This window comes from Paramormyrops kingsleyae, chromosome 15 (assembly GCF_048594095.1).
Source record: "Paramormyrops kingsleyae isolate MSU_618 chromosome 15, PKINGS_0.4, whole genome shotgun sequence".
In the NCBI taxonomy this organism is placed as follows: domain Eukaryota; kingdom Metazoa; phylum Chordata; class Actinopteri; order Osteoglossiformes; family Mormyridae; genus Paramormyrops; species Paramormyrops kingsleyae.
In genome coordinates, this window is record NC_132811.1 from 8,356,566 (window position 1) to 8,379,597 (window position 23,032).

A 23,032-nucleotide genomic window follows, 5' to 3' on the forward strand; every position below is an offset into this window, starting at 1 on the left:
GACTGGAGCCTATCTGAGAAGGTACAGGAGAGACAGCCGCCCTAGGGCATCTAGGATGGGACACCACACAGTAATTGGGGTTCAATATTTCATTCCTGTTCGCATGTTTGTTTGACCTGTTTGTGACCTGGGGCCTGTTTCACAAAGCAGGATTACTTGCTTAGCCAGATAACTTGCCAGATTTAAGGTAGTCTGAGCTAAATAGACCTTATTTTCTTCAACTTACATTTAGCCCAGACTACCTTAAATCTGGCAAGTTATCTGGCTAAGCAAGAAATCCTGCTTTGTGAAACAGGCCCCTGTTCTTGGGCTTCTGTAAAATAACAGTCACTCCCTTTCGCTTGGCTAACTCAGCCATGTGTGCAACTTCATTACCATTTGTTCCACTGAACGTGAAATGCTTTGTTGGCAAAGTCTCAACTTCAAGTACTGGATAAATCAACACTCAATGCTGAAAAGCTAATACATATTTACAGCGTGTACAGCAAGACCGACCTCAAAGAGATTATTATTTTTCCCTAGAACTGTCAAATGTATCAGGCTATTTTTCACTGTACTTTTTACAGAGATGTTTTAGGAAGTTTTTTTTTCCCAAAACAACAGATTTGACAAAGTATTTCATTCAAATTAGTCAATAAATTATATTTAAACACTAATTAGTCTTACAAGGTTACAAAGCAGGCAGATCTGTTTTAGGCTGTAACAGAAGGCACTACTTGTATTCACTGGAAAAGTGAGATTGATTCAAAATAAGACGGAGTTGTCATTAATTTGTCACCTATATTAATAGCACCAATGATAAAAAAGGCAGTTACATATCTGCATTTACAGCTCAGGTTCCTACTGAGAACTGTAAGCTACAGCAGATCCACATTTCGCTAATTATATTAACAGGTGACACAAGCTATGAGTCATGGAATTATAGTTTTATTTATTTCAATTAATGTAAATTTGTCTGGGTATATGGTGTATGTCTGACATAGGAAAACTAGGTGAGCTTTATAGATCCCAACTGTTTAAATGAGACAATTGAAAACATCTATCCATCTCTCTGTCCATCTATCCATCTTTCTATCCATCTATCCAAGTCCATATCCTACATACACATCCATCTTTCAGAAAAAAGCCGAGGGCATCACTGCAATCTTAATCTGAATGACTGGACCAGCATTAAAAATACATGACAATCTGGGTTTATCATAACATATTTTGAAGAAAAACATACCAATCGTTTATTTGTTGTGAATAATTGAATAATTGCTTGGAATACATTAAAGGAAATTAGATCTTTTGCATGGTACAGCATTTATTGTTTTTGATAAAAGTTTAAGGGGGATAAGGAAAAGCCAGATGGGAATACTATGAGAATTGCCATAAAAGCATTAGTTTGAATAAGGCTATAAAACCTAATTATACCTCACAAAACAACCTGGTCCACTTAAAATAAAACAAACCCAGTGCAATAAAGGCCACGCCATTAACAATTAGTTTCCTCTGAATTTAATTATACTGTAGAGATAAAGAACACAGGTTCTAAATTTAATGCCTCATCCCATACATCTTCTAAAACTCAATATCCTGTGCTAATAACGCAGACCTTCTGTTTCAAATGCGAGCTCATCATTCAATCCCGATTGAGACAATTTGGTCAATTTTGCCTCTCCAGTTAATAAAAATATACTGTCAATCATTAAGTCGACAAAGCTTACAAGGCCACAAAAGTCAAGCAATAAACGGTGAAGCAGCTAACTTTGAAAGAAACAGTGTTTCCCCACTGAACAACGTACGATATTCTGCTTTCCATATAAAGTTTGTATGGATATCTGGAAATATGCAGTAGAAGCTTATTAACGGTTCCAAATTCGAAATGCTTAAATTTTCTTTAAATGTGCATCATATCCGTCGAGGAATATTTACAGGTTACCCTTTGGCTACAACTATACCTTTTTACATCCATGGCTCTCTTTAAAAACACGTTTTTGAAATTTTATTTTGGTGATTATGGTGCCCTGGTGTGTTATTACCAGGGGAGCAGATTTTCTTCACTTAATTTACTCCAGTAGTACTGGGTGATTTGGGATTTCTTTTTTCAAGCAAAGAAACCCCACTGCTCTGACGTGAACAGCCACTGCACTAACGTTTGGGTAGCTCCTCTCTGTTCCCCACTGCTGTCTCCAGTGAGGTAGCGCCCATCAGGGCAATCAAATGCCACATGCTAAGTTTTTACCACCACTGGCATATGCCTGAAGACTGCAGCTCTCATTTCATTTCCGTAGGACACAAGTCACAATGGCAAACTTCCGTTTAAACATACACTCAGACAGCCTTAGTAGCACGGAATGTGTTTACACATAACTGCCCTCCAGAGTCATGTAACTTGATCTAACACCTGATTTGCACAAAAGACAAAAAGGCAAGCAAACAATGTTCAAATGACTGCTGGTTTTTCAATTTTTTTTCCCAGCATGTAGGTAGAAATTCATCTAAAACAGAATTTTTAAAAGGCCTTTGTTTATAACCATTTGTCAAATAGGTTTTAAAATTAAGAGTTTTAGTTTAATTTCCTAAACATTAACATTCTGTAAAAGACATCATAGAACACAAGAAACAAAAACCCTTTCGGGGTATATAGTGAAAAGCTGTTTGTATTGAAGCCATTTTATTTGACCTAGGCGACACTGACATAAGTAACATTTATTTTTGTCTATTTTGAGACTTCTGTTTGGGATAAATAAATTTCTACACTGAATATAATGACTATAAAATCTTTTGCATAGGTACTGTATGGTACTGGTACCGGTATGGTATTGTATCGATTGTAAATGTGATTAATTAAGAAGATGTTTGATTAATTGTGATTTTTTAAATTAATCCTTTGACAGCCTGACATAATACAATTCCCTCTCTCTTATTGGCATTTTATCAACGAGCCTTTTTTAAAGTACAGATGCTCCTCTACTTACGAACTTTCAACTTATGAACTTGCGTACTCCCAGCATCCTAGTTCTTTGTACTTGCGTATACCCTTAAAATGATGTTGAATAACGAGATACGAACATTTCAAGTCACGAACGGCCGTTCGGAAAGTATCTCATTCGTAAGTAGGGGAGCGTCTGTACTGAAATTCAGCTTGTACATGTTTGCAAGTAGTATTTTTATAGGAAATGAATAACCTGTACATCAGAAGTTGAAGATAAACTGTTAAACATTTATTAAAATATATTTCCTTTGTGTTAACTCCACATTTATTTGGGGATTCAGTGTGTTATGTTTTAATTTTAGGTGTGATTAATAGTGATTAGTCAGAGAAAACCATGGAATTAATTAGGAACTTAATTAGTAATGTGTAAAATTGATTCACAGCCCTTATATATTATATATAATTTATATATTTTGTAATGCATTATATATTCATACATATCGATATTAGGTTGAAGTAAAATGACTTGCACTGTTCCGCAATTACTGTGCATGTATATCTGGTCTAATATTTATTTGTATATTGTGTATTCTACGTCTATCCAAGTGTGTTTCTATTTTTATTGTCTTTGTCTACATGCATTGAATATGCTGTACTGCTGGTATTTCACTGCTCTATGTGCAATGACGACAAAGAGTCTTATCATACTGCCAGTTTCAGGGGACAACATTCACAGCACAACCTCAAAATGTTCCAGACCTTCCTCCTGGAAGGGTTCTGTTCAGCAACACTATTCCATCTATCTGTTTTCTGTACCCACTTGTTCTATGCAGGGATCCGAAGTCTATCCCAGAATCTACATGCGCAATGCAGGAAATAACCCAGGATGGGGAACAAACCAATTGCAGAACACACACACTAATGTGTGACTTTTTTTGTCAATGATGACCTTATATCCACCTTCTCTCTAAAATGAAATAATGTAAACTTTAATTCAGGCAAATAATGCAAAAACATGAAGCTTATGCAAGGACTTAACAATAGAACAAAACTGTGACAGTTTATTCATCCCCATAGGGAAATAAAACTTAAGTAGCAATAATTACGGTGGTACTGGAAACTATTCATTACAGTACTGAACATAAAGCACAAGCTCACTGACTTTCCTCACAAATTTCCCCTCCTGCTAAGTATTTTATGCAAAACAGACCTACATTTTTTTTTTTGCCAGATTTCCCTTCACCGGGGAGTGGATAGATAAGCAAAATCGAATCTCTCAATACGATCTCATGGATGGGTTTCATTGCCTTTCTTCAATACACATGTAAAAGAAACAAACGGAATGTAAATGCAAGGACAAAAATGTCTTTGGGACATATATGGGATGTATTTTGAAATAATATGAAAACAGGTTATGAAAATGATTATGATAAAAGTTATCAGTAGCAAAAAATTTTATAGAGATCTGATGCTTCATAGATGCTTAAACAAAGTCTCTGGAATGCCAAAGAAATAAAAGACACTCTGGTCCCCAAGCATCGCTTTAGAAGGAGCAGCAATTAATAACTGACAGGTACTCCTTGTTATCTTGATACTTTGTCACACTGGCAAAATAAATTTCTGACTCAGGTTATATTGAATTTTAATGTCAGCATGCTGAAAGTCAGTCAGCTGTCAAAGCGGATGTTAATGAACTGACAACAACGTCACTGCTATTGGCATTCATGAATAGATTATTTTGGTGGGTACAACAGTAAACTGTTAGGCCATACATCAGAATGATATAAGTTATACTGTCAAACTTAATTTGGAATGTTAAACTGTCAACCAGAAAAAAAAAAAAAACTTATATTAACATTGCAAAAAGATTCTTATAGTATAGTTTACTATAGATTCGCATAGCACAGATTTTCAAAACTACTTTATATTAGGCCTGTCACAATTATTTCTTACTTGCCTGATCGCGATTATTTGAACTGACCGCGATTATTTTTTTGCATAATCGTCTCCATTCATCTGTGTAAAAAAAGCTGGATGAGACAGAACCGGCATATTTCCATCACTATTTCCACATCGTTTTATCGTTTTCTGCCGTGTAATGTTTGTATCTCCGCTTGTTTAATGATACCATCTCGTTGCACTTCTGAACTGACACATACCACCTGCTTTATTTATACCTCGCACGTCTGCGCATGCGCAGCAGTACACTTCACGGCAAATTTTACGACGGTGCCCGATTTGTACCAGTTCGTTTCATAACACTTTCAAGACCAGCCTGATCCGCCTAATATTTCTTTTCACTACTTCAGGTTCATTTTACAGGCTGCTTGTGAACGATCCCCACCAGCACAGAATATGAGCCAGATATTTCGATTTTGGATACTTGGTGTTCTCTGTTTAAATATAAGTTCTAAATAGCACAGGCACTTGTGTCTGAGTGCATGTTTATTCGTCTCGTTACTGTGGGATGACTGTGTATGTCCCTGATGGTTGTCACTATTATGCTGCAGCAAAGCCAGTATATTATTGCACTAGAGAAATACATGCTATTTTATCATCATTTGAAGTAAAATGGCAGAATGATCGACAGACGTGCGCGGTAAAATCGGTCAGATGGTATAGATCGGGAAAAGTCAACATCTCGAGGCGTTTGAAACCTCAGCTCTTATTTGATAATGTCATATCAGGTCTCTACAATTTTTGTTTACAAAACGTAAAACTAAAAATTGCATCTGCCTTTTATGTCCCAATATTCAATACTCAGTTCTTCATAAGATATATATGTGATATTAAACTATAATTAGGTTAACTCCAGGCTGGTAATGTCATAAAATGAACAGAAAAAGACAATTGAATTGTTAATCGCAATTATTTGTATGACAATTAATCAAATAAAATTTCATGAATGTGATATATGTATTTAATACATACATACATACATATGTGTGTGTGTGTGTGTATGTATATATACACACACACACACACACACACACACATATATATACATACATATATACATATACATATATATACATACACATATACATATATATACATATACACACACATATATATACATATACACACATATATACATATATACATACATATACATATATATATACACATATACATATATATATATATATACACACACACACACACACACACATACATTGTCATGCCCCGATTGTCCGCTCCTTCCGTGTGCCATGCCCCCTCATTATCCTCGTTTGGCCCTTTGCCTCTGTGCCCCCCGCTTCCTCGCCTCCTTGCTCCTGCTTCCCCGGTCGCGTGCACGACAGAATTACCGGACTCCCCGAAAAGACGCCTGCCCTGACTGAGGAGCAATTCCTTGGTCTTGCTAACGAGGCGTTGCATTGACTCAAGCAGCCCGAGGTACGGGGTGACCCCCTGCTGCGAACCCTTGCTTTCCGGACGAGGAATATTCTTGAGATATCCCTGTCCAGAGAAAACTTGCGGCAGCTGAGACCCGGAGTGGAGGAGGTTAAAATGAAGCAGATGGCTACAGCCTGTGGCTTGCCTTTTGGGCCGCTGGCCGAACTACCCGAAGTGCCCCAGACTCCGCCACCAGCTGCAAGAAGGAGCAAGAAAAAAAACCACAGATGGGAAGAAGAACCTGAGCTCTTCCTGGGGGCTGTCTCAGTCTCCGCTGCTTGCCCTGCTACTTGTTGGGAGGAGCCCCTCCCAATCCTCAACCCAGCGGTGTTCTTCCCTGACGCCACCACTGCCTTTTTACCCCTGCGGAGACCCAACGTCTGCATCACCACCACTTCGCTGCTGGGATCAGCAGCTTGCCCGTTTCTAGCCCTTAAAGGGGCCAGGTCAGTTTGGGATGCCATCTCACAGGTCCCTAAGTTCCTTAAACGGGCATCACCTGCTGCCAAGGCACTACCCTAAGCTACCGCCCCTGAAGATCCTGTGCCGGCGATGAAGACTCCGCCCCCCTGAGGTTCTTGCGCCACACGTCCCTGCAGCGCCCCCCATAGATCTGGTGCCGGCAGTGCCTGCAGCACCTCTTGTGGTTCCTGATTTGCCGCCCGTGGTTCCTGTGGTTCCTGCACTACCCTCCGTGGTTCATAGGCTGGCTGTTCCAGCTCTGACCCCAAGGTTCCAATACCTGCTCTGCCCCCGGATCCCATCCCCAAGGACGTCCCTGATCCCCCAGACCCTGCTCCCGTGCCCCTGGTCCCAGTCCCTGAGGAGGTCCCCGTCTGTCGAACCATCGTTCCTCCTCCCTTAGTGGAGATGGAGGAGGAGCTTGAATGGGACCCCTCGGGGATTACCCTGTCATCCCCAGTGACTCCTTCGCCACTGCCCCAACATGACAGATCTCAGCCGGGTCCCCACCTCTCAGTCTCCCAGAAGGGTGTGACACACCGGGTCCCACCCAACATACGCCTTAGCTCGCCTTTGGTCCCTCTGGCTGCGGCTTGGCGGTCGCCCGCGGGTCCTATGGCTTCGGCTCAGTGGTCGCCCTCGGTTCCCCTGGCTTCGCCTCAGGGGTCGCCCTCGGTTCCCCTGGCTTCGCCTCAGGGGTCGCCCTCGGTTCCGCCTATGGCGCCTCGTCAGCCGGCTGCGGTCCCACCTCCGACGCCTCGTCAGTCGACTGCGGGTCCCCCATCGTCCCCTCCTCGCCTCCTCCATTGTCCCCTTCCTCCTCGCCCCCTTCATTGGTCCCTCCGCCTTCCTCCTCGCCCCCTTTGACGTTCCCTCCAGCTCCTCCCTCGCTCTTGCCGAGGGTCCTACCTGCTCCGGCCTCGCAGTTGCTTGCTGCCCCTGCGGCTTCCGCTTATTGCCTGCCAGGGTTCCCTTCAGCTCCCAATGTCCTCCCGCCCTTTGCCTCTGTGCCCCCTGTGTTTCCTCCCCGTCCCTCTGTGACTCTGGTCCCTTTGTGCCTCCTGTTGGTGTGTCCCCTGGTGTTCCTCCACTATCCCCTTTCGTGTTCCTGGGTCCTGTGTTTCCGTCGTTGGTGCTCCTATGTTTGTCCGCGTTCCCGTGGTTTGTTGTCTGTTGGGTCTTTTTGTGCCTGTTCTGTGTGTCTGTGCTGTTCCCCATGATGCGTTGATGTTTTTGCTTTTGTTTCCCCAAGTTTCTTTGTGTCCTTGGTCTCGTCTCCTCGCTCCCCTTATGCGTGCCCGGAGTGCTTCCCTTATGGGAGTGGGGGGGTACTGTCATGCCCCGATCGTCCGCTCCTTCCGTGTCACACCCCCTCGTTAACCCCGTGTGGATTCCCCGTGTTTATCAGCTGTTTCTGATTGTTGTCATTAGTCCAATGTATTTGTCTGCGTTAGGTATGTTTTCCCCAGTCCGGTCATTGAAGTCTTACGTCAGTCTTGTGCTTTGCCTTGCGTGTTCCTATAATAAGTCCCTTGTTCCCCGCTTCCTCGCCTCCCTGCTCCTACAGTATTTCCCCCGGTCGGCGTGCACAACATTTTATTTATTTATTTATTTATTTATATATATATATATATATATATTTATTTATATATATATATATATATATATATATATATATATATATACACACACACACACACACACACACACACATACACACACACACACAATACATATGTACATACACACACACTTTCTTATCAAAATCTAAAAAAGAGGCAAATCCTTCAAAGATCTAGTCATCTAATTCAATCAGTCTGTTCCATTTGGTTCATTCTAAGCTTTTAATTCCTTGTAAACATGCACCATGAGGTTTAATACGAGTACCTCACACCACTCAAATTAATTGTCCTTTCATCATGCAATAATAATCACAATAAATGCACAACTACTGCAGATGATGCTGCAACAATGAGACCATTATAAGCGACATAACTGAGCTTTAGTCTAAACCGCCGTTATTTCAGAGCTCGGCTTAAAGCTGTGGTTTCATACAAAATGGATGTGCACTAGGTAAACAGATTCTTTCCCTGCTGCTAAATCATCTGTTTGGATTTAGCGGAAACACGTATTTGAACTTCTCAAAATGGATGAAATGCCAACCGAGAGAGCAAAAGCATGTCTGGAATGAACTGAGCTCTTTTCTCCCTCCGATGTTTACCCAAAGCAAAGATACAACAAGCCCATGATAGAAACAGAAATATAATGGATAATTTTAGCAGTAAACAGCAGGTACTGCAGAAGCCTCCTGTGAGTACAGTATATGATTTAAAAAGACACTCAGGTACTGGCTTTGCAAACTTCCTCTGGCACTTTACCGCAACTGGCTACAGCCAATCGAGAGAAAAGGTTAAAAGTCAATAATAACGTATCGCAACATCAATCTCTCTCAAACTCTCCACTCAAGTCTCAAATACCTAACATCTTTTAAAATTGCTCCTCCAGAAGCTGTGCTAGTGCTTCCAAACCTGCATGTCAAATTGTACTTTCTGTAGGCAATTGTACTTTTCAACGAGACAGAGAGGAAAGGCAAAGTATTATTTTACATGACAGATTTTATTGATTAGCAAATGGTAAAGCCTCGCCTATTGTTCAGGTGAACAATAGGCAAGGCTATTGTAAGTAAGTATCACTCAACTTTAATACTAGGGGAACCTACCAATAATAAATTTGCTGCTGAATAATTATGAGGTGAATTTCATTTAGATAAATGCCAGAATTCACAAGGACCCACAGCAACACGTGTAAAGAACTGTATTTCTGTATTATTATTTGTCATCATTAGCATCATTGTCATCATTCAGAATACTTTAAAGACCTAAAACTTTTTTCTGGTACTTTCTAGCTTTGCACCTGCAAAACACCCTTTTCCCTTCATCTTCCATAACCACCTCTGAAGCGTATCCTGGAAAGCTCATGGCACTGGGGGGACACTACAGATGGGACACCAGTCCATCAAATGGCACACACACTCACACACAATGTTTAATTTGGAGACACTAACTGCATGGGCTGTGGAAAGATACGAGAGCACCCAGAGGATTCCCATACAAACACATAGAGGATAACCCCCCCCCACCACCACCACACACACACACACACACACAAACAGGAATCAAACACACACCCTCAATATTACACATAAGAGCCATTGTAACAGATTGTTCAAGCAGTATTCTATTGCTCAAAAACAAACGATAAAAAACAATAATCAGTGTATGATAGTATCCTCGGAGAACTTGCTGGCAATCAAAACACTGCAGGCCTATAGCTTAAGCAGGAGGGACAGGCATCTGAAACAAGCAGTCATATTATAATTAACCACCCACATGATTCCATACACTTTTTTCAACCTCATACACCAAGGTCTGTCTATTTTTTCCCTTCCCAACATCTTGTCCTTCAAAAGATCGGTGCTCCCATTAATCACTCCTCCCTCCATTTTACTGGATAATTAGTGAAACACAAATGATTTATTGCCTCGCATTTTATTGTGTCAAAAACATAATTCCTTTGATGGCAAAGGGGTGGAGGCAGTCAGTTATTAAGTCCGTCAAATTGTCATTATGCCTCCTACGGCTTTTTCATACTGAGTGCAAAATACGAAAATAAATACATTTTTAAAAAAGAGACGTTGCTATTGCAAGACGGTGCCAATGCATGCTTCGTGAGGCTTCGTCATAAAAACTGAGCAGACTGCTTGCTTTCCACGAGTGGCGATGAAATGTAGGCCTGATCGACGATCGGGAGAGTCGCGGAGGCTCACAGACGCTCACATTTTTATGCTTTATTATTTCAAGTTCCGAGGCGACGCAGTGCCATAAATTGAAAAGACCTAAGAACGTGGCGAGATAATGATTCAAAACAGACTGCGGTTCTGTCTTGACCTGGAGATATATTTCTTTGTGTCCTTTTCTTACCTGCCAAGCTCAAAGATACCCTTTGAAAATAAATGCTACTAGAATCTCCCTTTGTGAAATGAATGCTTTACTCGCCAGACCGGAAACCCACTACATCACAAAAGTACAAACTGCCCTTGATTTAAGCACGAGACTTACGAGCTCACAGGGACTACCATACTATCTCTTTTCGCTGTCAGTGCAATTGTTTCATGAGTCTATGCAGTCATATCTATAGGACAGTCATCTATGGGTCCAACTAGCTACTAATCAACGAATGGCTAAGGATTGGCAGGATGTTTGGGGAATGGTCAAACAGTGACAGACGGGAAGTATACAGAGATTCCATGGCTCTTCAGGGACACATCCCATAGTAGGTCCCTAGCTTCAGTTCCTGCTGAGTGGCATTATCTGTCGGAGGAAAGAGGGACCATGGAATTGAAACCGACACACTGGGTGGGTTATACAGCATTACTGCACTCACTCAAATTGCTACAGTGACATCTAAGACTGGATGCCTACAGAGAATGGTTAATTCACAACTATGAAGAAACTTTACTTGCCAAAGAATATGTCTACCAATGCCTAATGACCAACTTGAATCTCTTAAGCTAACAGGCTAACAAGAGCCAGTGGTACACAGTTTATGAGAATAACAATCTGACAAACTGAACCTGAGGAAAGTGACAGATCAGCAGTGAGAAATACCCAAGGATGCTGTTTGCCGTTTCTGGGGTCAAACTCAAAAATTACATTAGGGACCACCGCCTCAGATAGTTTAAAAAAAATGAAGTTACCTTAGTGCAGCTAGTTAGTGGAGTCAGAAGATCGTAGCTAGCCAACTGGTTAGCAGAACATGCTGCTTCAGCATCTTCTACATCTCCTATACCAGGAATGCATAATGTAGTGACTGTCTGTAGCCTAGACTGCGACCAAAAGCTAACTGGGTCTTTGGGGGGGGGGGGGGCACAGAGAAGGACTGTGGATGGGATTGGAACCCCCTCAGAAATGTGAAGTAACTGTTACACTCTAATTTGCCCACAGTAAATCATCCTAAAAAGGGAAATACTTGCCTTTTACAGGACAGCCAAATATACATAAGTTTGTGCATTCGTTTCTAGATTTTTATATGGTAAAAGACTTTAGATCATTCTGGCTGTTCTTTTTGTATCTACAGTTAAACATGTTGCTAAAGTAACTTCCTAATATGGGTAGAAAACTATTAGAGGAACTTTAGTGATCTCAGAGGGAAATTCTTTATAGTCTGATGTCTTCCTTAGATTACCAGATTCAAACTTACATATATGAAGAGTAATTCCAAAACACTGGTCAAAACCCATATGACACCCTGTTCAAGCTGCATTGCAGCCACTTTCCTGGGGCTGGGGGGCACCAGCGATGAAGCTTGTCTGGTGATGGTGACGATGAAGGTTTTGGGTGATGCAGAGGTTGCAGAGTCTTCTTTAGAAGATGCTGCCCTGGGCAATTGCCCATCTTGCCTCTGCCAGGATGCACCCATGTGAAACACTCAGATCTATTTCCAGCAAATGGCTTTAGCCATTTTCCTAAAGTACGCATTTATTTTTTTCTTATACAGCAATTTTATAGTCAGTCCTCTAACTTGCCATGTTTTTAGTATAATATGATATATTATTTATTTGTAGCACGTGTTTCCATGAACACCTGTGGGTGATCACACTTTAATTCTGTATCTCTGATTGGCTAACTCATCCCCTACAGTACTAGAGACAAGAGAGCAATAGAATCAAACTAAAAGCCACTCAAATCAGCCTCCTGTGGCCCCAACTTCAACCACAGCTAATTATATTCTCCAGTCCGGAAGATGGAGGCAATACCGCATGTGCCTTTTCTCATGAACCTCTATAAATGAGTCATAGGATGACCAACTAAACATGGCAGAACTTCATCTGCTTACATCCACAGGGTGTTTGTTTTGTTACATAACTCCCAGGCTGAAGATCTGAGGAACAGATTATTTTCGTACAAAATATTTAATTTCAGAATATCTGTGTATAATACAAGACCGAATATTTTGTGTGGCACAGATTTTAAAAGTATGCACAAACCTCCAAGTTATATTACATATATAAGCCAACACTTTTATATATAAAATATCTTTTCCATATTAAGAAAGACAGTGATGTTTCTCCATATCATGTAGAACCAGTTGCAATGAATCCACTGTATCCTGATGTTATAAGGGACTGATTTTCAGAATAGCCTCTGTGGTCTAATCTACACTCAAGACGGGTATGTGATGTAATCTAAAGTCTATGCATCATCTACCACACTATTCATAAGGAATTAACACAATACTAAGGGGTGGACCTGATTCATTCTCTTTCCACCGAAGCTCTACTCATTAAAACCACTTTAATAATAATTATACTGCATCATATTGTATCATCCTTTTTTCCTGTTTGCAAAGCAAGATTCCAAGTTAGCAATGCATCATGCACAAATCCACAAAATCTATCTTCAATGCCCTCTTTTCACCATACTTCCTTGACTGTGTAATCACTGACACAGGTGTACTCGAGCTGAATTAGCATAAATGAATGTTATCATCTTCAGCGTAGTACAACTGCCCCTGCTATTTAATTCAGAAAAATAGATTGATTAAATGTTTTATCTCAACCCAGCTAAAATATCAGATGAATGGAGTGTGCCTTTCTTACGTTTTACTTTTGGATTTGTTTCAGAGGCTAACATAAATCCACTCTAATAAACCTTTCTTCTCAGGCTGCATTAACATGATTGCAAAGTATTATACTGTAGCAGATAAAGCACATTGAGGGGCTTTTCATTTCTTAAAAAAAAAAGGATGATGCATGGAAATTAGCAGAACTAAATAAGAGCTTAAACTGCTTTCTTGCCAGGATTCTCTTCTCTCCTTCACAGCTCAAAGTTTCCTCAAATAATTTAGCATTTTAGTTTCCTTTTTAATTTTCAGTGCTTACTACTAGTTAATATGTATCACTTGCCCTAACATTCTTCATTTTCATCAGATACATTCTCTTCATTAAGTACTACCAATTTACTATTTAGCGCGTCACTTGCCCTGACTATCTTCGTTTTCATCATGTCCTGATGGGGAAGCACCTATGTGACGTACAGCTCTGGAAAGAAGTTAAGAGACCACTGCAAAATGTTTATGAATCTACATTGTTAAATCTTGCTTTAATCCTGGTTCTTCTGGCAGAAGGCTACACTGACTGGCAGGTTGCTTCCAGGCTCAAAACTTCTAAGACAGTAGTACGGAAGAACAACGTGAAGCAGGAGACACCGGGACCGCAGAAAAACCAGCCAGGTAGAGGGCAAAAGCGACTTTCTAATGCCAGTGATGACATTCAACTTATCCAACAGTGCTTCATGAAACAGATGGATGACATCGTGACCTTCAAAAGGAATGGGAAACATTCAGTGCAGGTGTGAAGTGCACTGCTAGAACAGTTCGTATCAGGCTTCTACAAGCAGGCCTGAAGCCCCATAAAACAAGGAAGAAGCCCTTCATCAACGAAAAGCAGGGAAGAGCCAGGCTGGACATTTTACACAGAAGCATACCCATAAACTGAGAAATGAGTGAAACTAAAAATGTTGTTGTCTCTTAATTTTTTCCAGAGCTGTATAACTGCCCACAAGCAACTAACGGTAGCTTAGACTCCGAACTAGCAATGCCAATATGTTTAACAATGAGAATGATGAGTTATTGATTGTACTCATCAACAGTAATTAGCGACACAAAGGTGTCTATTGCTGCTTCCGTGGTGACACAGAAAGCGGTATCGATCTTGCTTGAGTGCAGAAGCATAGAAACTGGGCTGGACAGAGGTTACGTGTAATTTCGATTCAGTCGTCCCTCAATAAATTGATCTTTATATTTAAACTATTATCTTGTGCCCCCCACAATATCAAACTCTCTTCAATGTTGCTGCTTTGCTCAAAGAAAAAGGAAATAGAAAAAAAACTTTAAAAAAGGCTAAAGATTGCTATTGGACACCTTAAGTCCTAATGACTAACAATTTTTCAGATAAACTAATTAAGTCTTTTAACTAAGAACCAATAATGAAATGTTTGGCTGAAAGTGCAATGTTTGCTGAGAGCAATGGATCACCAAAGCCTTAACTTTAAGGGAGGAAAACATTTTTAAAGGTATGAATACTATATCGAGCCAGACTGATGATTATTGCCCGTGTTGTTGAAGCAAGGTAACGACGTGCGAATGAAGTCCTCCATTGATCGCACATAAAGCAATCATCTTGTAGTGTTGTATCATTTGCAATCAAACGTGTGTTGTTCTGAGAAGCGTGGAAGCTTGGCGCTGAGGACCGTTAAAGAGTAACTGACAGCGAGCTGATTAGGAGACGTGTACCAAGCGACAAACACACTTCCATTACCATCGCAAGGTGAGACCTGTATCTGTTCGGGTTCTCAAAAACGCCCAGCATGTGCTGTGAGGCATCACTCTGCTTTCTGGTATTTTCATCTCTCCTCCGCGTTTATAATTTGTCTTTTATTTCACGGGAAGAATCCTGAACTCGCCTGGGCATGGCGCCAGGTGTAGTGTGCCAGTATGGTAAATCCACCACCGTCCTATGCAGTATAAACCCTAATTGAAATAACGTGGAAGACAAATTGAAGAAAAAAAGGCCATATTCTAGTCACCCATACAGACACAGACAAGAGGAGTCTCCATATATTAATTTTAGCATAATATTTTAATTAAACATACATTTTAATTGAATATATTAACCACTGGGTGAAGGATAAGAGCCACCAATTAAATCACCATGCATGTAAATCTTAGTGCTGGAGAACAAAAAAAAACAGCCAGAAATCCCATGTAACAGTCAGGCACCCGAGTGAATCATAGCATTATATCTATTCCAAATGGAAAATGAATGGAAACAAACACCTACACAAAGATGAAAGCAGATAAGGGACCACAAGCCTTACTTTAAGACAAAGGGCAACTGGAGCTTTTCCATGAGCTGTAGACATGACTGAAATGGATCTGCAGTAAGATCCATAGGAAACCAAAATGCAAACCTGTTTTACGCCCTATAACCATATGGGAAATGACATACATTTCAGTATTGTTACAAAAATTCAGCCGTCTTCCAGAAGCCCCCACTGTTCCCATTTTTAGATATTTATTTCAGTCTCTGAAAAATATTTACAATTCAAATATCTACAGAAACATCTTCATAGTGAAACAGGCTATTTCTAAAGGTCATTATCAAAGGACAAAATGAAAATCTTGCACCAACATGAATGATGAACTGTATTTCTGAACAGAACTAGGACGGCTGCAGAAAGATTCATGCAAGATAGATGTTTTTAGAGCTACCTAAACCTTTTCCAGACCCCTATAAGATGTCTGCTGTAGGACTGGCATGAACCATTAAACTAAGACACAGTCACCATATTTAGATGTGTCTTTTTTTTTTTTTTTTCCTGTTTTACATAATAATTCCTCTAAACCTGCATGTAGAGTACACCTCCTTAGAAAACTGTGAGAGTCACCAAACTTAAGATTCACAAAGAATTCCTCTTGGTTTAAATTCATGAAGCAGGAGAGGAAATGGTGGAGTCCCAAACGCACAATATCTAAATTTCTCTTTCAATGTCTGCATCTTAGAAAAATTGCAGTTTCTTTATAAAAGCGCAAAGCCCTTACTAACTACAAAGCTAACAGAACGCATCTGCAAATAGCAAGAGTTTTGCAAACTAGCATGTGACAACAGTAGCACTTAGCACTGCAGCACAGCATATCTTCTGCTTGCAAATTAAGTGGTGAAGGCAAATATTTATACATTAAAACAACAAATCTCAGTGCTCAGTCTTATGGCGCTACAAAACATTCATTGTTTAAATCTGCTACTTTACTAAGAAATGTCAACCATATGTTCATTTAACACAAATGCGGAGTAGAATTATAGCATAACTAGTCATTATTCTAGGCTGAAACCCAGAAAATGTAAAATATGTGTCTAATTTCAGATTTCCAATACTTCTGGGAAAAAAATCAACCAAAATAGCAAAGTTAATGACATAATTACTGTCCTTCTAATTAAAACTGTCTAATGTATATTCACAGGGGAAAAAAATCTAAATCCAATTTGAAAAATGTTTAGCAAGAAACACTGCATTTCGTTTAGAATTTAAAACACTGTAGCAATTGTCCTAATATGTTATGTCTTTCACAGTCGGGATAATTCTATTGGCTGATGGGATTTCCCAGGTCAGGAGAAGACAAAATGCTGCACATCTAAGCAAGAGCAGACAAGAAGATAATGCAGATGGTTTCAGTTTGACAGCTTCATGACACCCACTATTTAGAATAATTACCACAGACATTGATGCCTATTTGTTTATAGAAGTAGCTAAGAAAACAAAGACAGCACCACTAATAAGAGCAGAGGAGATGGTCACATCCGGACAGCAGCAGAAAATGTCATATCATGAGTTAATTACTTTCCAGGGCAGAAGATGAGGCATTCTGACTGGCTGCACCAAAGGTGCAGTGAGATCTGTTACTTTCACCAAGTTCATTGGCCTGCTATCTACCCCAGCCAAACCCACGCCATTAACAGCTTGCCCCTTATCAAAGGTCCTGTCATCATGCCACCAAGGCATCTTCCTGGACGGCTGGGGTCCTGCACACTGCCGCCCAGGGTAAGACATTATCTTGATGAAGTCCAGATCAATAGAGCCCGGTGTAAGCCAATGAAACAGAGCTACTACCCCCTTTTTAATTGAAGTTAAGACTCTGCAAGTTCAATGCCCTCCCAACTGATTTAAAGTCCTTACTTGTCTGGACAGCTCCTTGTAGACGTCATCAATTAAGAGCAAATTCTCTGACCTGTGACCCCCCCGGTATGTCTGTGTCTTGCTTCTTCAAGAGGGCCGCACAAAGGCCCCCTGTGACATTGCGGTTGTGTTTTATTTCCAGCAGATACATACCTCCTTTCCTACATATTTTCTTGCCCGGTTTCCTGGCACATTCCTTGGATATTCTTTTTACTGCAAAATGAATAGAAGACTAAAAAATAACATGGACCTCCATTACAGAACAGTAGGCGCATGCAGTACCATAACCTGACTGAGGAACACAGAGATTATAACGGACCGGGTCCCTGTCTTAATTATGTCATCGTTATCAGCAGTTTAAATCAATCATCATCATTACTTTACATCAGATACCACTTTATTAGCCAGACTCATTGTGCCTGCACACAACAATGGACAGACGATGGACCGCTGGCAGTCAAGTGTGAGAAGGAAAGGCAAGGAGGAGTTATTTTCACCTGGATGGGCGTGCTGTGGTGGACAGGAAGATGTGCGTGAACGGGAGGTTAGGAGACGAATGCACAACCACGCCCACACGCAGACAGAGACACCAGAAGCAGCAGCATGCATTTGGGAAGGTCACAAGTGGACATGCAGAGGTCATGCTTTTCCCTTCAATATCCAGCACAAACAAAAAAAAAAAAAAAGGAAATGAAATCTGGTTTCCTCTGTTTCTCCTATTCTAAACTCACCATCCTCAGTGGGAACGTATATGTTTAGGAAAAGGCAGTCCTCGCTTTGGTCCTGAACATAGGACGAGACGACCTCCAAGCTGTTCGTAAACCAAACAGGGAGCATAACTTCAGGAAGTCTCCCCTCTGTGATGGTCTGCGGACACACAGATGCGAACTGGGTAGTGTTCCGGGTGTCCGACCACGGGATTGGTGGTTCCGGTGGCTGGAAGCGTCTCTCTCCTGTAGGGGGCGCTGCATACGGTACACCCAGAAACTGGATAACAGGCCCCAGGATCTCATTGTTCAACTCCTTTTTGAAACCGCGCACCTTGCCGTAGACGGTGCTCACCACAGGGTCCGTCTCGTCCAGCTTCTGCGAGGCAACGCTGACGGCCTGCAACACCAGGCCAAGCATCCAGAGAAAGTAAGCCACTTCTGCACCCATGAGAAGGTGCGGTCGCACCCCGCTCCAGCTGGGCTGGCAAGGCCTTCGCTGGGGCATGATGTGCCCTCAGACAACAAACCCACACCCCAGCAAACGATGTAGCTCTCAATTATATCCACGCACAAGCCAGAGTGAGAAAAATATCAAAACTCCTACAGATGAGGCTCTCCAAACATTCATTAGTTTTTCGCATTGCAAGGATTTCCGAAAGATTTCGCACTTATGGCCAAGACATTTCCGCCCGCTCACGCGTCGTTCTTCAGCCTCTCATGTCCTACTAACAATTTGGTTTTCCATTCCCGCCATATGCAGAGTGCAGCCATTTGCCGCAATCTGTCGCCCAATGAATCAGATCCAGTTCAGCTGTTGGTTTATATCCTGTGGAAAATGGAAAAAGAAAATCATTAGCGTGGGCTCAGGGACAAAATATCGGCAGAATAAGGTCTCCGTAGCCTTTCTGGTTTTACTTTGCTGCTATCAACCGGAACATTCTGAAGACATAGCCCCACATTGGAACCCTATAAATCTTCTCCCTCTGACATAAATGTTCAGATACTTCTTAAGAATGCCAGTTTTTCTGTTTTTTTACTCTCGGTGAGAAAATTGGAGAAGCACATTTTAGAACGCCGAGACTATTCATAATTTTCATATTTAGTCAGCTAGAAGAAGAAGAACATTTTTAGATGTGTCTATTTAAAAAAAGACAGAGAGAGAGAGAGAAAGGCAGATATTGTGACCTGTCTAAAATATCCTGTGAATTTCATGTTCCACTTGAAAATCTGAATTTAGAAGCTTTTTTTAAAAAAACTTCCCCAGTGGGAACAATGACAAACTTCAGATCAAGCATTCATTTAATGCAGTAAATTAATAAACTAAAAAAGAGGCCCAGTGGGAACAGGAAGGGGTTTGTATTAAGGCATAATGGGACACTTGTCCTGAATATTTCTGCGATGCTGTAGTCTGATACACAATCAGCAGCAGAATGAGAGACAGACTGAAGTATGTGAAAAGTACCATTATTTCTGAATGAGACATGACCATGTGGAAGCGCATCAGACAGTAAAGCTTCCACAAAAGGGCCATTTTATCAAACACACAGCAGGTTAATCCTGTAGAGACTTATTTGTGTCTCTTGCCCAGTGTCTCCCTTGCATATAAGTTAGTGGTCGGCAATCAAACAGTAATTTATCTTGACCCAGGGGCGGAGGAGGGGTCTGAGAATGGGGGAGGGGGGATGGAGGGTCCTCAGTAAAACTGACCGACCCATGGGGGGGAGGGGTGGGGGTAAATCGTCTCGAGTAATCGTTGCAAATTTTGCATGATCGCCTGTTATCAAAATGGGACCTCAATAAAAATTGCAAGCCGGGAAAGTTTTCAGTTTTGCAGTGGCCTCCCAGCCATGATAGCCGTCCTGACTAGCTGCAAATGTACCCACGATAAACATTTCAGCTATCACAAGAATCACAATAAAGCACTACATTGACTTCTGTCCAAACATACACGTCAGACAAATAAGCACATTACAAACATACATGCTGTACCAGGCATTAGCCTAGCTAGGCTGAGCTTGCAATGAATGATCAGCTACAAGTGCACTATTATAATGACAGAACAAACCAGCAAGAGCCTGTCACATTGGTTTCTTTTACAGTATATGCAGTATTTTACATACCTAAATAAGTTTATTATTATAATGCCAAGAATAAGGACAGAGTACAGATAGAATTGCTTTTTAAGTGGATAATTGGTCAATTAACATTACTACATACAATTTGGTAGGTTTATAAACAAACAAAAAAAGTCGTTGCGTATATTGTGGATTGTGATATCAAAAATATAGTTACAGACGCTCCTCCACTTACAAAAGAGATATGTTCCGAACGGCCGTTTGTAACTTGAAATGTTCATAAGTCGTTATTCAACATCATTTTGAGGGTATACGCAAGTACAAAGAGTTAGGATGCTGGGAGTACGCACGCTAGTAGCTGCTCCTAGGAAGCTGGGAGTACGCACGCTACGCTGCTGCGCGGCGGGAGTAGCAGCCAGAAGTGGTACTAGGCAGAATTGGCGCGCAGAAAAAAAAATTGATGTTGCAGACAGGAAACGGGAAATGAACACAATTTGGACTTACAGTCCTATTTGTTTGTATGTCTTAAAGTTCATAAGTTGAAAGTTCGTAAGTAGAGGAGCGTCTGTATATGATATTTGGTCATATCGTCTACACCTAATATAAATATTAAATTAAGTATTATTTTCAACAATAATAACCTTTCTACTGCATCACTATTCAGCATATACTGTATAGTAGTGTATTCATAATAATCCATCGATTCATCTTTCCTCCAACCATTTATCCTGGCCAGGTTTGCAAGGTTATTCTGTAGCCCATCGCAGGCAGCACAGGGCACAAGGCTGGGGTACACTCTGAATGGGAAACCAGTCTATTGTAGAGCACTCTCACAATCTCTCTCTCTCTCTCTCACACACACACACACACACACACACACACACGCAGCAATTTAGAGATGCTAATGCGCCTAACTACGTGTCTTTGGACTACAGGACGACACTCGCACACTCCCCCACTCCACAGAGAACGCACGAGGAATTTAAACCCCCCTACTCTGCTGAGGAAACCCGCTCAGTCGCCATGCTGGTCAATACTACTACTAGTAATACTATAATGACAATAATAAAAAAAAATCTGTAATTATTCAGTAATTGTCTTTAAAAATTGGCCTGTAGTTAACCGTTAATTATGTATACCAGTAATAATTATTAATATTACAAATAATTAAATTTCAAGTAATACTGTTTTTACATAAATTTCAGATATCAGCCTTTGAGTTCAGTGATAACACTACGTGTATTGAGTAGGTGCGGTGTTCACAAATAGGCCAGGGGTGCCCAATCTTATCTTCAAAGGGCTGGTGTGTGTGCAGGTTTTTGGAGTAACCTTTAGGTCAGCTGTTCAAACCCAGGTGTGAGGACTCTTCAGCCAATCAGTCCTCTAATTAGTGACCTAATTAGGGAGTTGCAGCGAAAACATGCACACACACCGGCCCTTTGCGAAGAAGATTTCCCACCGCTGGTCTAGGCTATATTAATATACTGTTTTAGATTAACGCTATAAACTGCTTATGACATGAATATCACCATGAACACCTAAAATAAAGTCTCTCTCTGGACATCTGCTGGTCCATTCTGTTGCCATTTTATCAGCAATCTGTAAAAAATGTCTGAAAACCTTCACCAATCAAATCAGCACATCCCATCCTCATAACACCAACCTTACAATTCGGTATAACGTCCTCACATGAGTAAGGAAATTGAAGGGAAAATCTTGGAATAGCACTGCATGAATGCGCAATATCAGAAACGACTCAAAAAAAAAAAAGTGGTACTTTTAGAGATAGGGAAACAAAACTCCATTGAAGGTTTTAGATGTAAAGAGCTGCATTTTTACCCCATAAGCATAGAAACAAATGATGCAAATAAAAATGAAAAGAAAATAAGAACTAATGATGACCCCCGCCCCCCCCAAGAAAGGCAGCAGGAACGTTTTGGAACTACATAAACAACACTGCAAAAAACAAACTGCCTATTATTTTAGCTGACTCTGTCAAGGTCCGGGTATATAGAAGCACAAAGCAGAATTATTATTGCAGTCAGTCAAAAGCCTAAACATTCCATCACCACATAGTTTTTACCCCAATGCAGTTGCTCAGTGACCTTAATGGGAAATTTACAGCGCAGGGCGGATGACTATTTCAGACAGTGTGCTTAGCTTGCTGGATTGCACCAGCGTGAATAAAACTCTAGAAGCATTTGCATTCCAGAGCTTCGCATCAGCCCAAATCAGAGCAGGAGTTTGATACTGGTACCTGAGGAATTATTAAGCACCATTTTATTTCATGAAAATGCATGTCGCTTTGCCTTTCGGTCTTTCGTATAAAAACGCTGCTCATACTGCCGTATGAGCCTTCCGAATCACACCCCTTGGTCTTTCCCCCTGAATCCCTAACCATGGCAATCAGCACATACAGATCATTTCAGGATAGAATTTCAGGATTCATTATGAACATTGGTACTGCATAATAATGTGATACTTTACAATATACAGACTATACAAAAATGGGATATAGAAAAGGTATAGTAGTAATGGACTGTAACAGCAAATACCTTTCATTTGGTTGATGACGTGCTAAATGGGTAATTTGCCATGGCAAAAGCATTGAAAAGGTTGTTTGGTACATAACACTTATCAATCTTGAATCTTGAAGTAGTATTAACACTAGGT

The 23,032-nt window shown here is 40.9% G+C and overlaps 1 protein-coding gene across 9 annotated transcripts in view; it reads right to left on the bottom strand.

Moving 5' to 3' along the window:
* Positions 1-23,032, bottom strand: part of nlgn1 (neuroligin 1) — a 183,201-nt gene that overhangs the window by 130,242 nt on the left and 29,927 nt on the right. For 5 of the 9 annotated variants that reach the window (XM_023844274.2, XM_023844268.2, XM_023844271.2 and 2 more), the window contains 2 exons: positions 18,306-19,110; positions 17,728-17,787 (listed from right to left, as the gene is read on the bottom strand). In XM_023844274.2, coding sequence (XP_023700042.1) covers positions 17,728-17,787; positions 18,306-18,789 — 544 coding nt within the window. In that variant the 5' untranslated portion in view covers positions 18,790-19,110. Of the gene's footprint in view, positions 1-17,727; positions 17,788-18,071; positions 19,111-23,032 lie in introns of those variants that run through there. The other 4 variants (XM_023844279.2, XM_023844278.2, XM_023844276.2 and 1 more) reach the window with 2 other exon arrangements.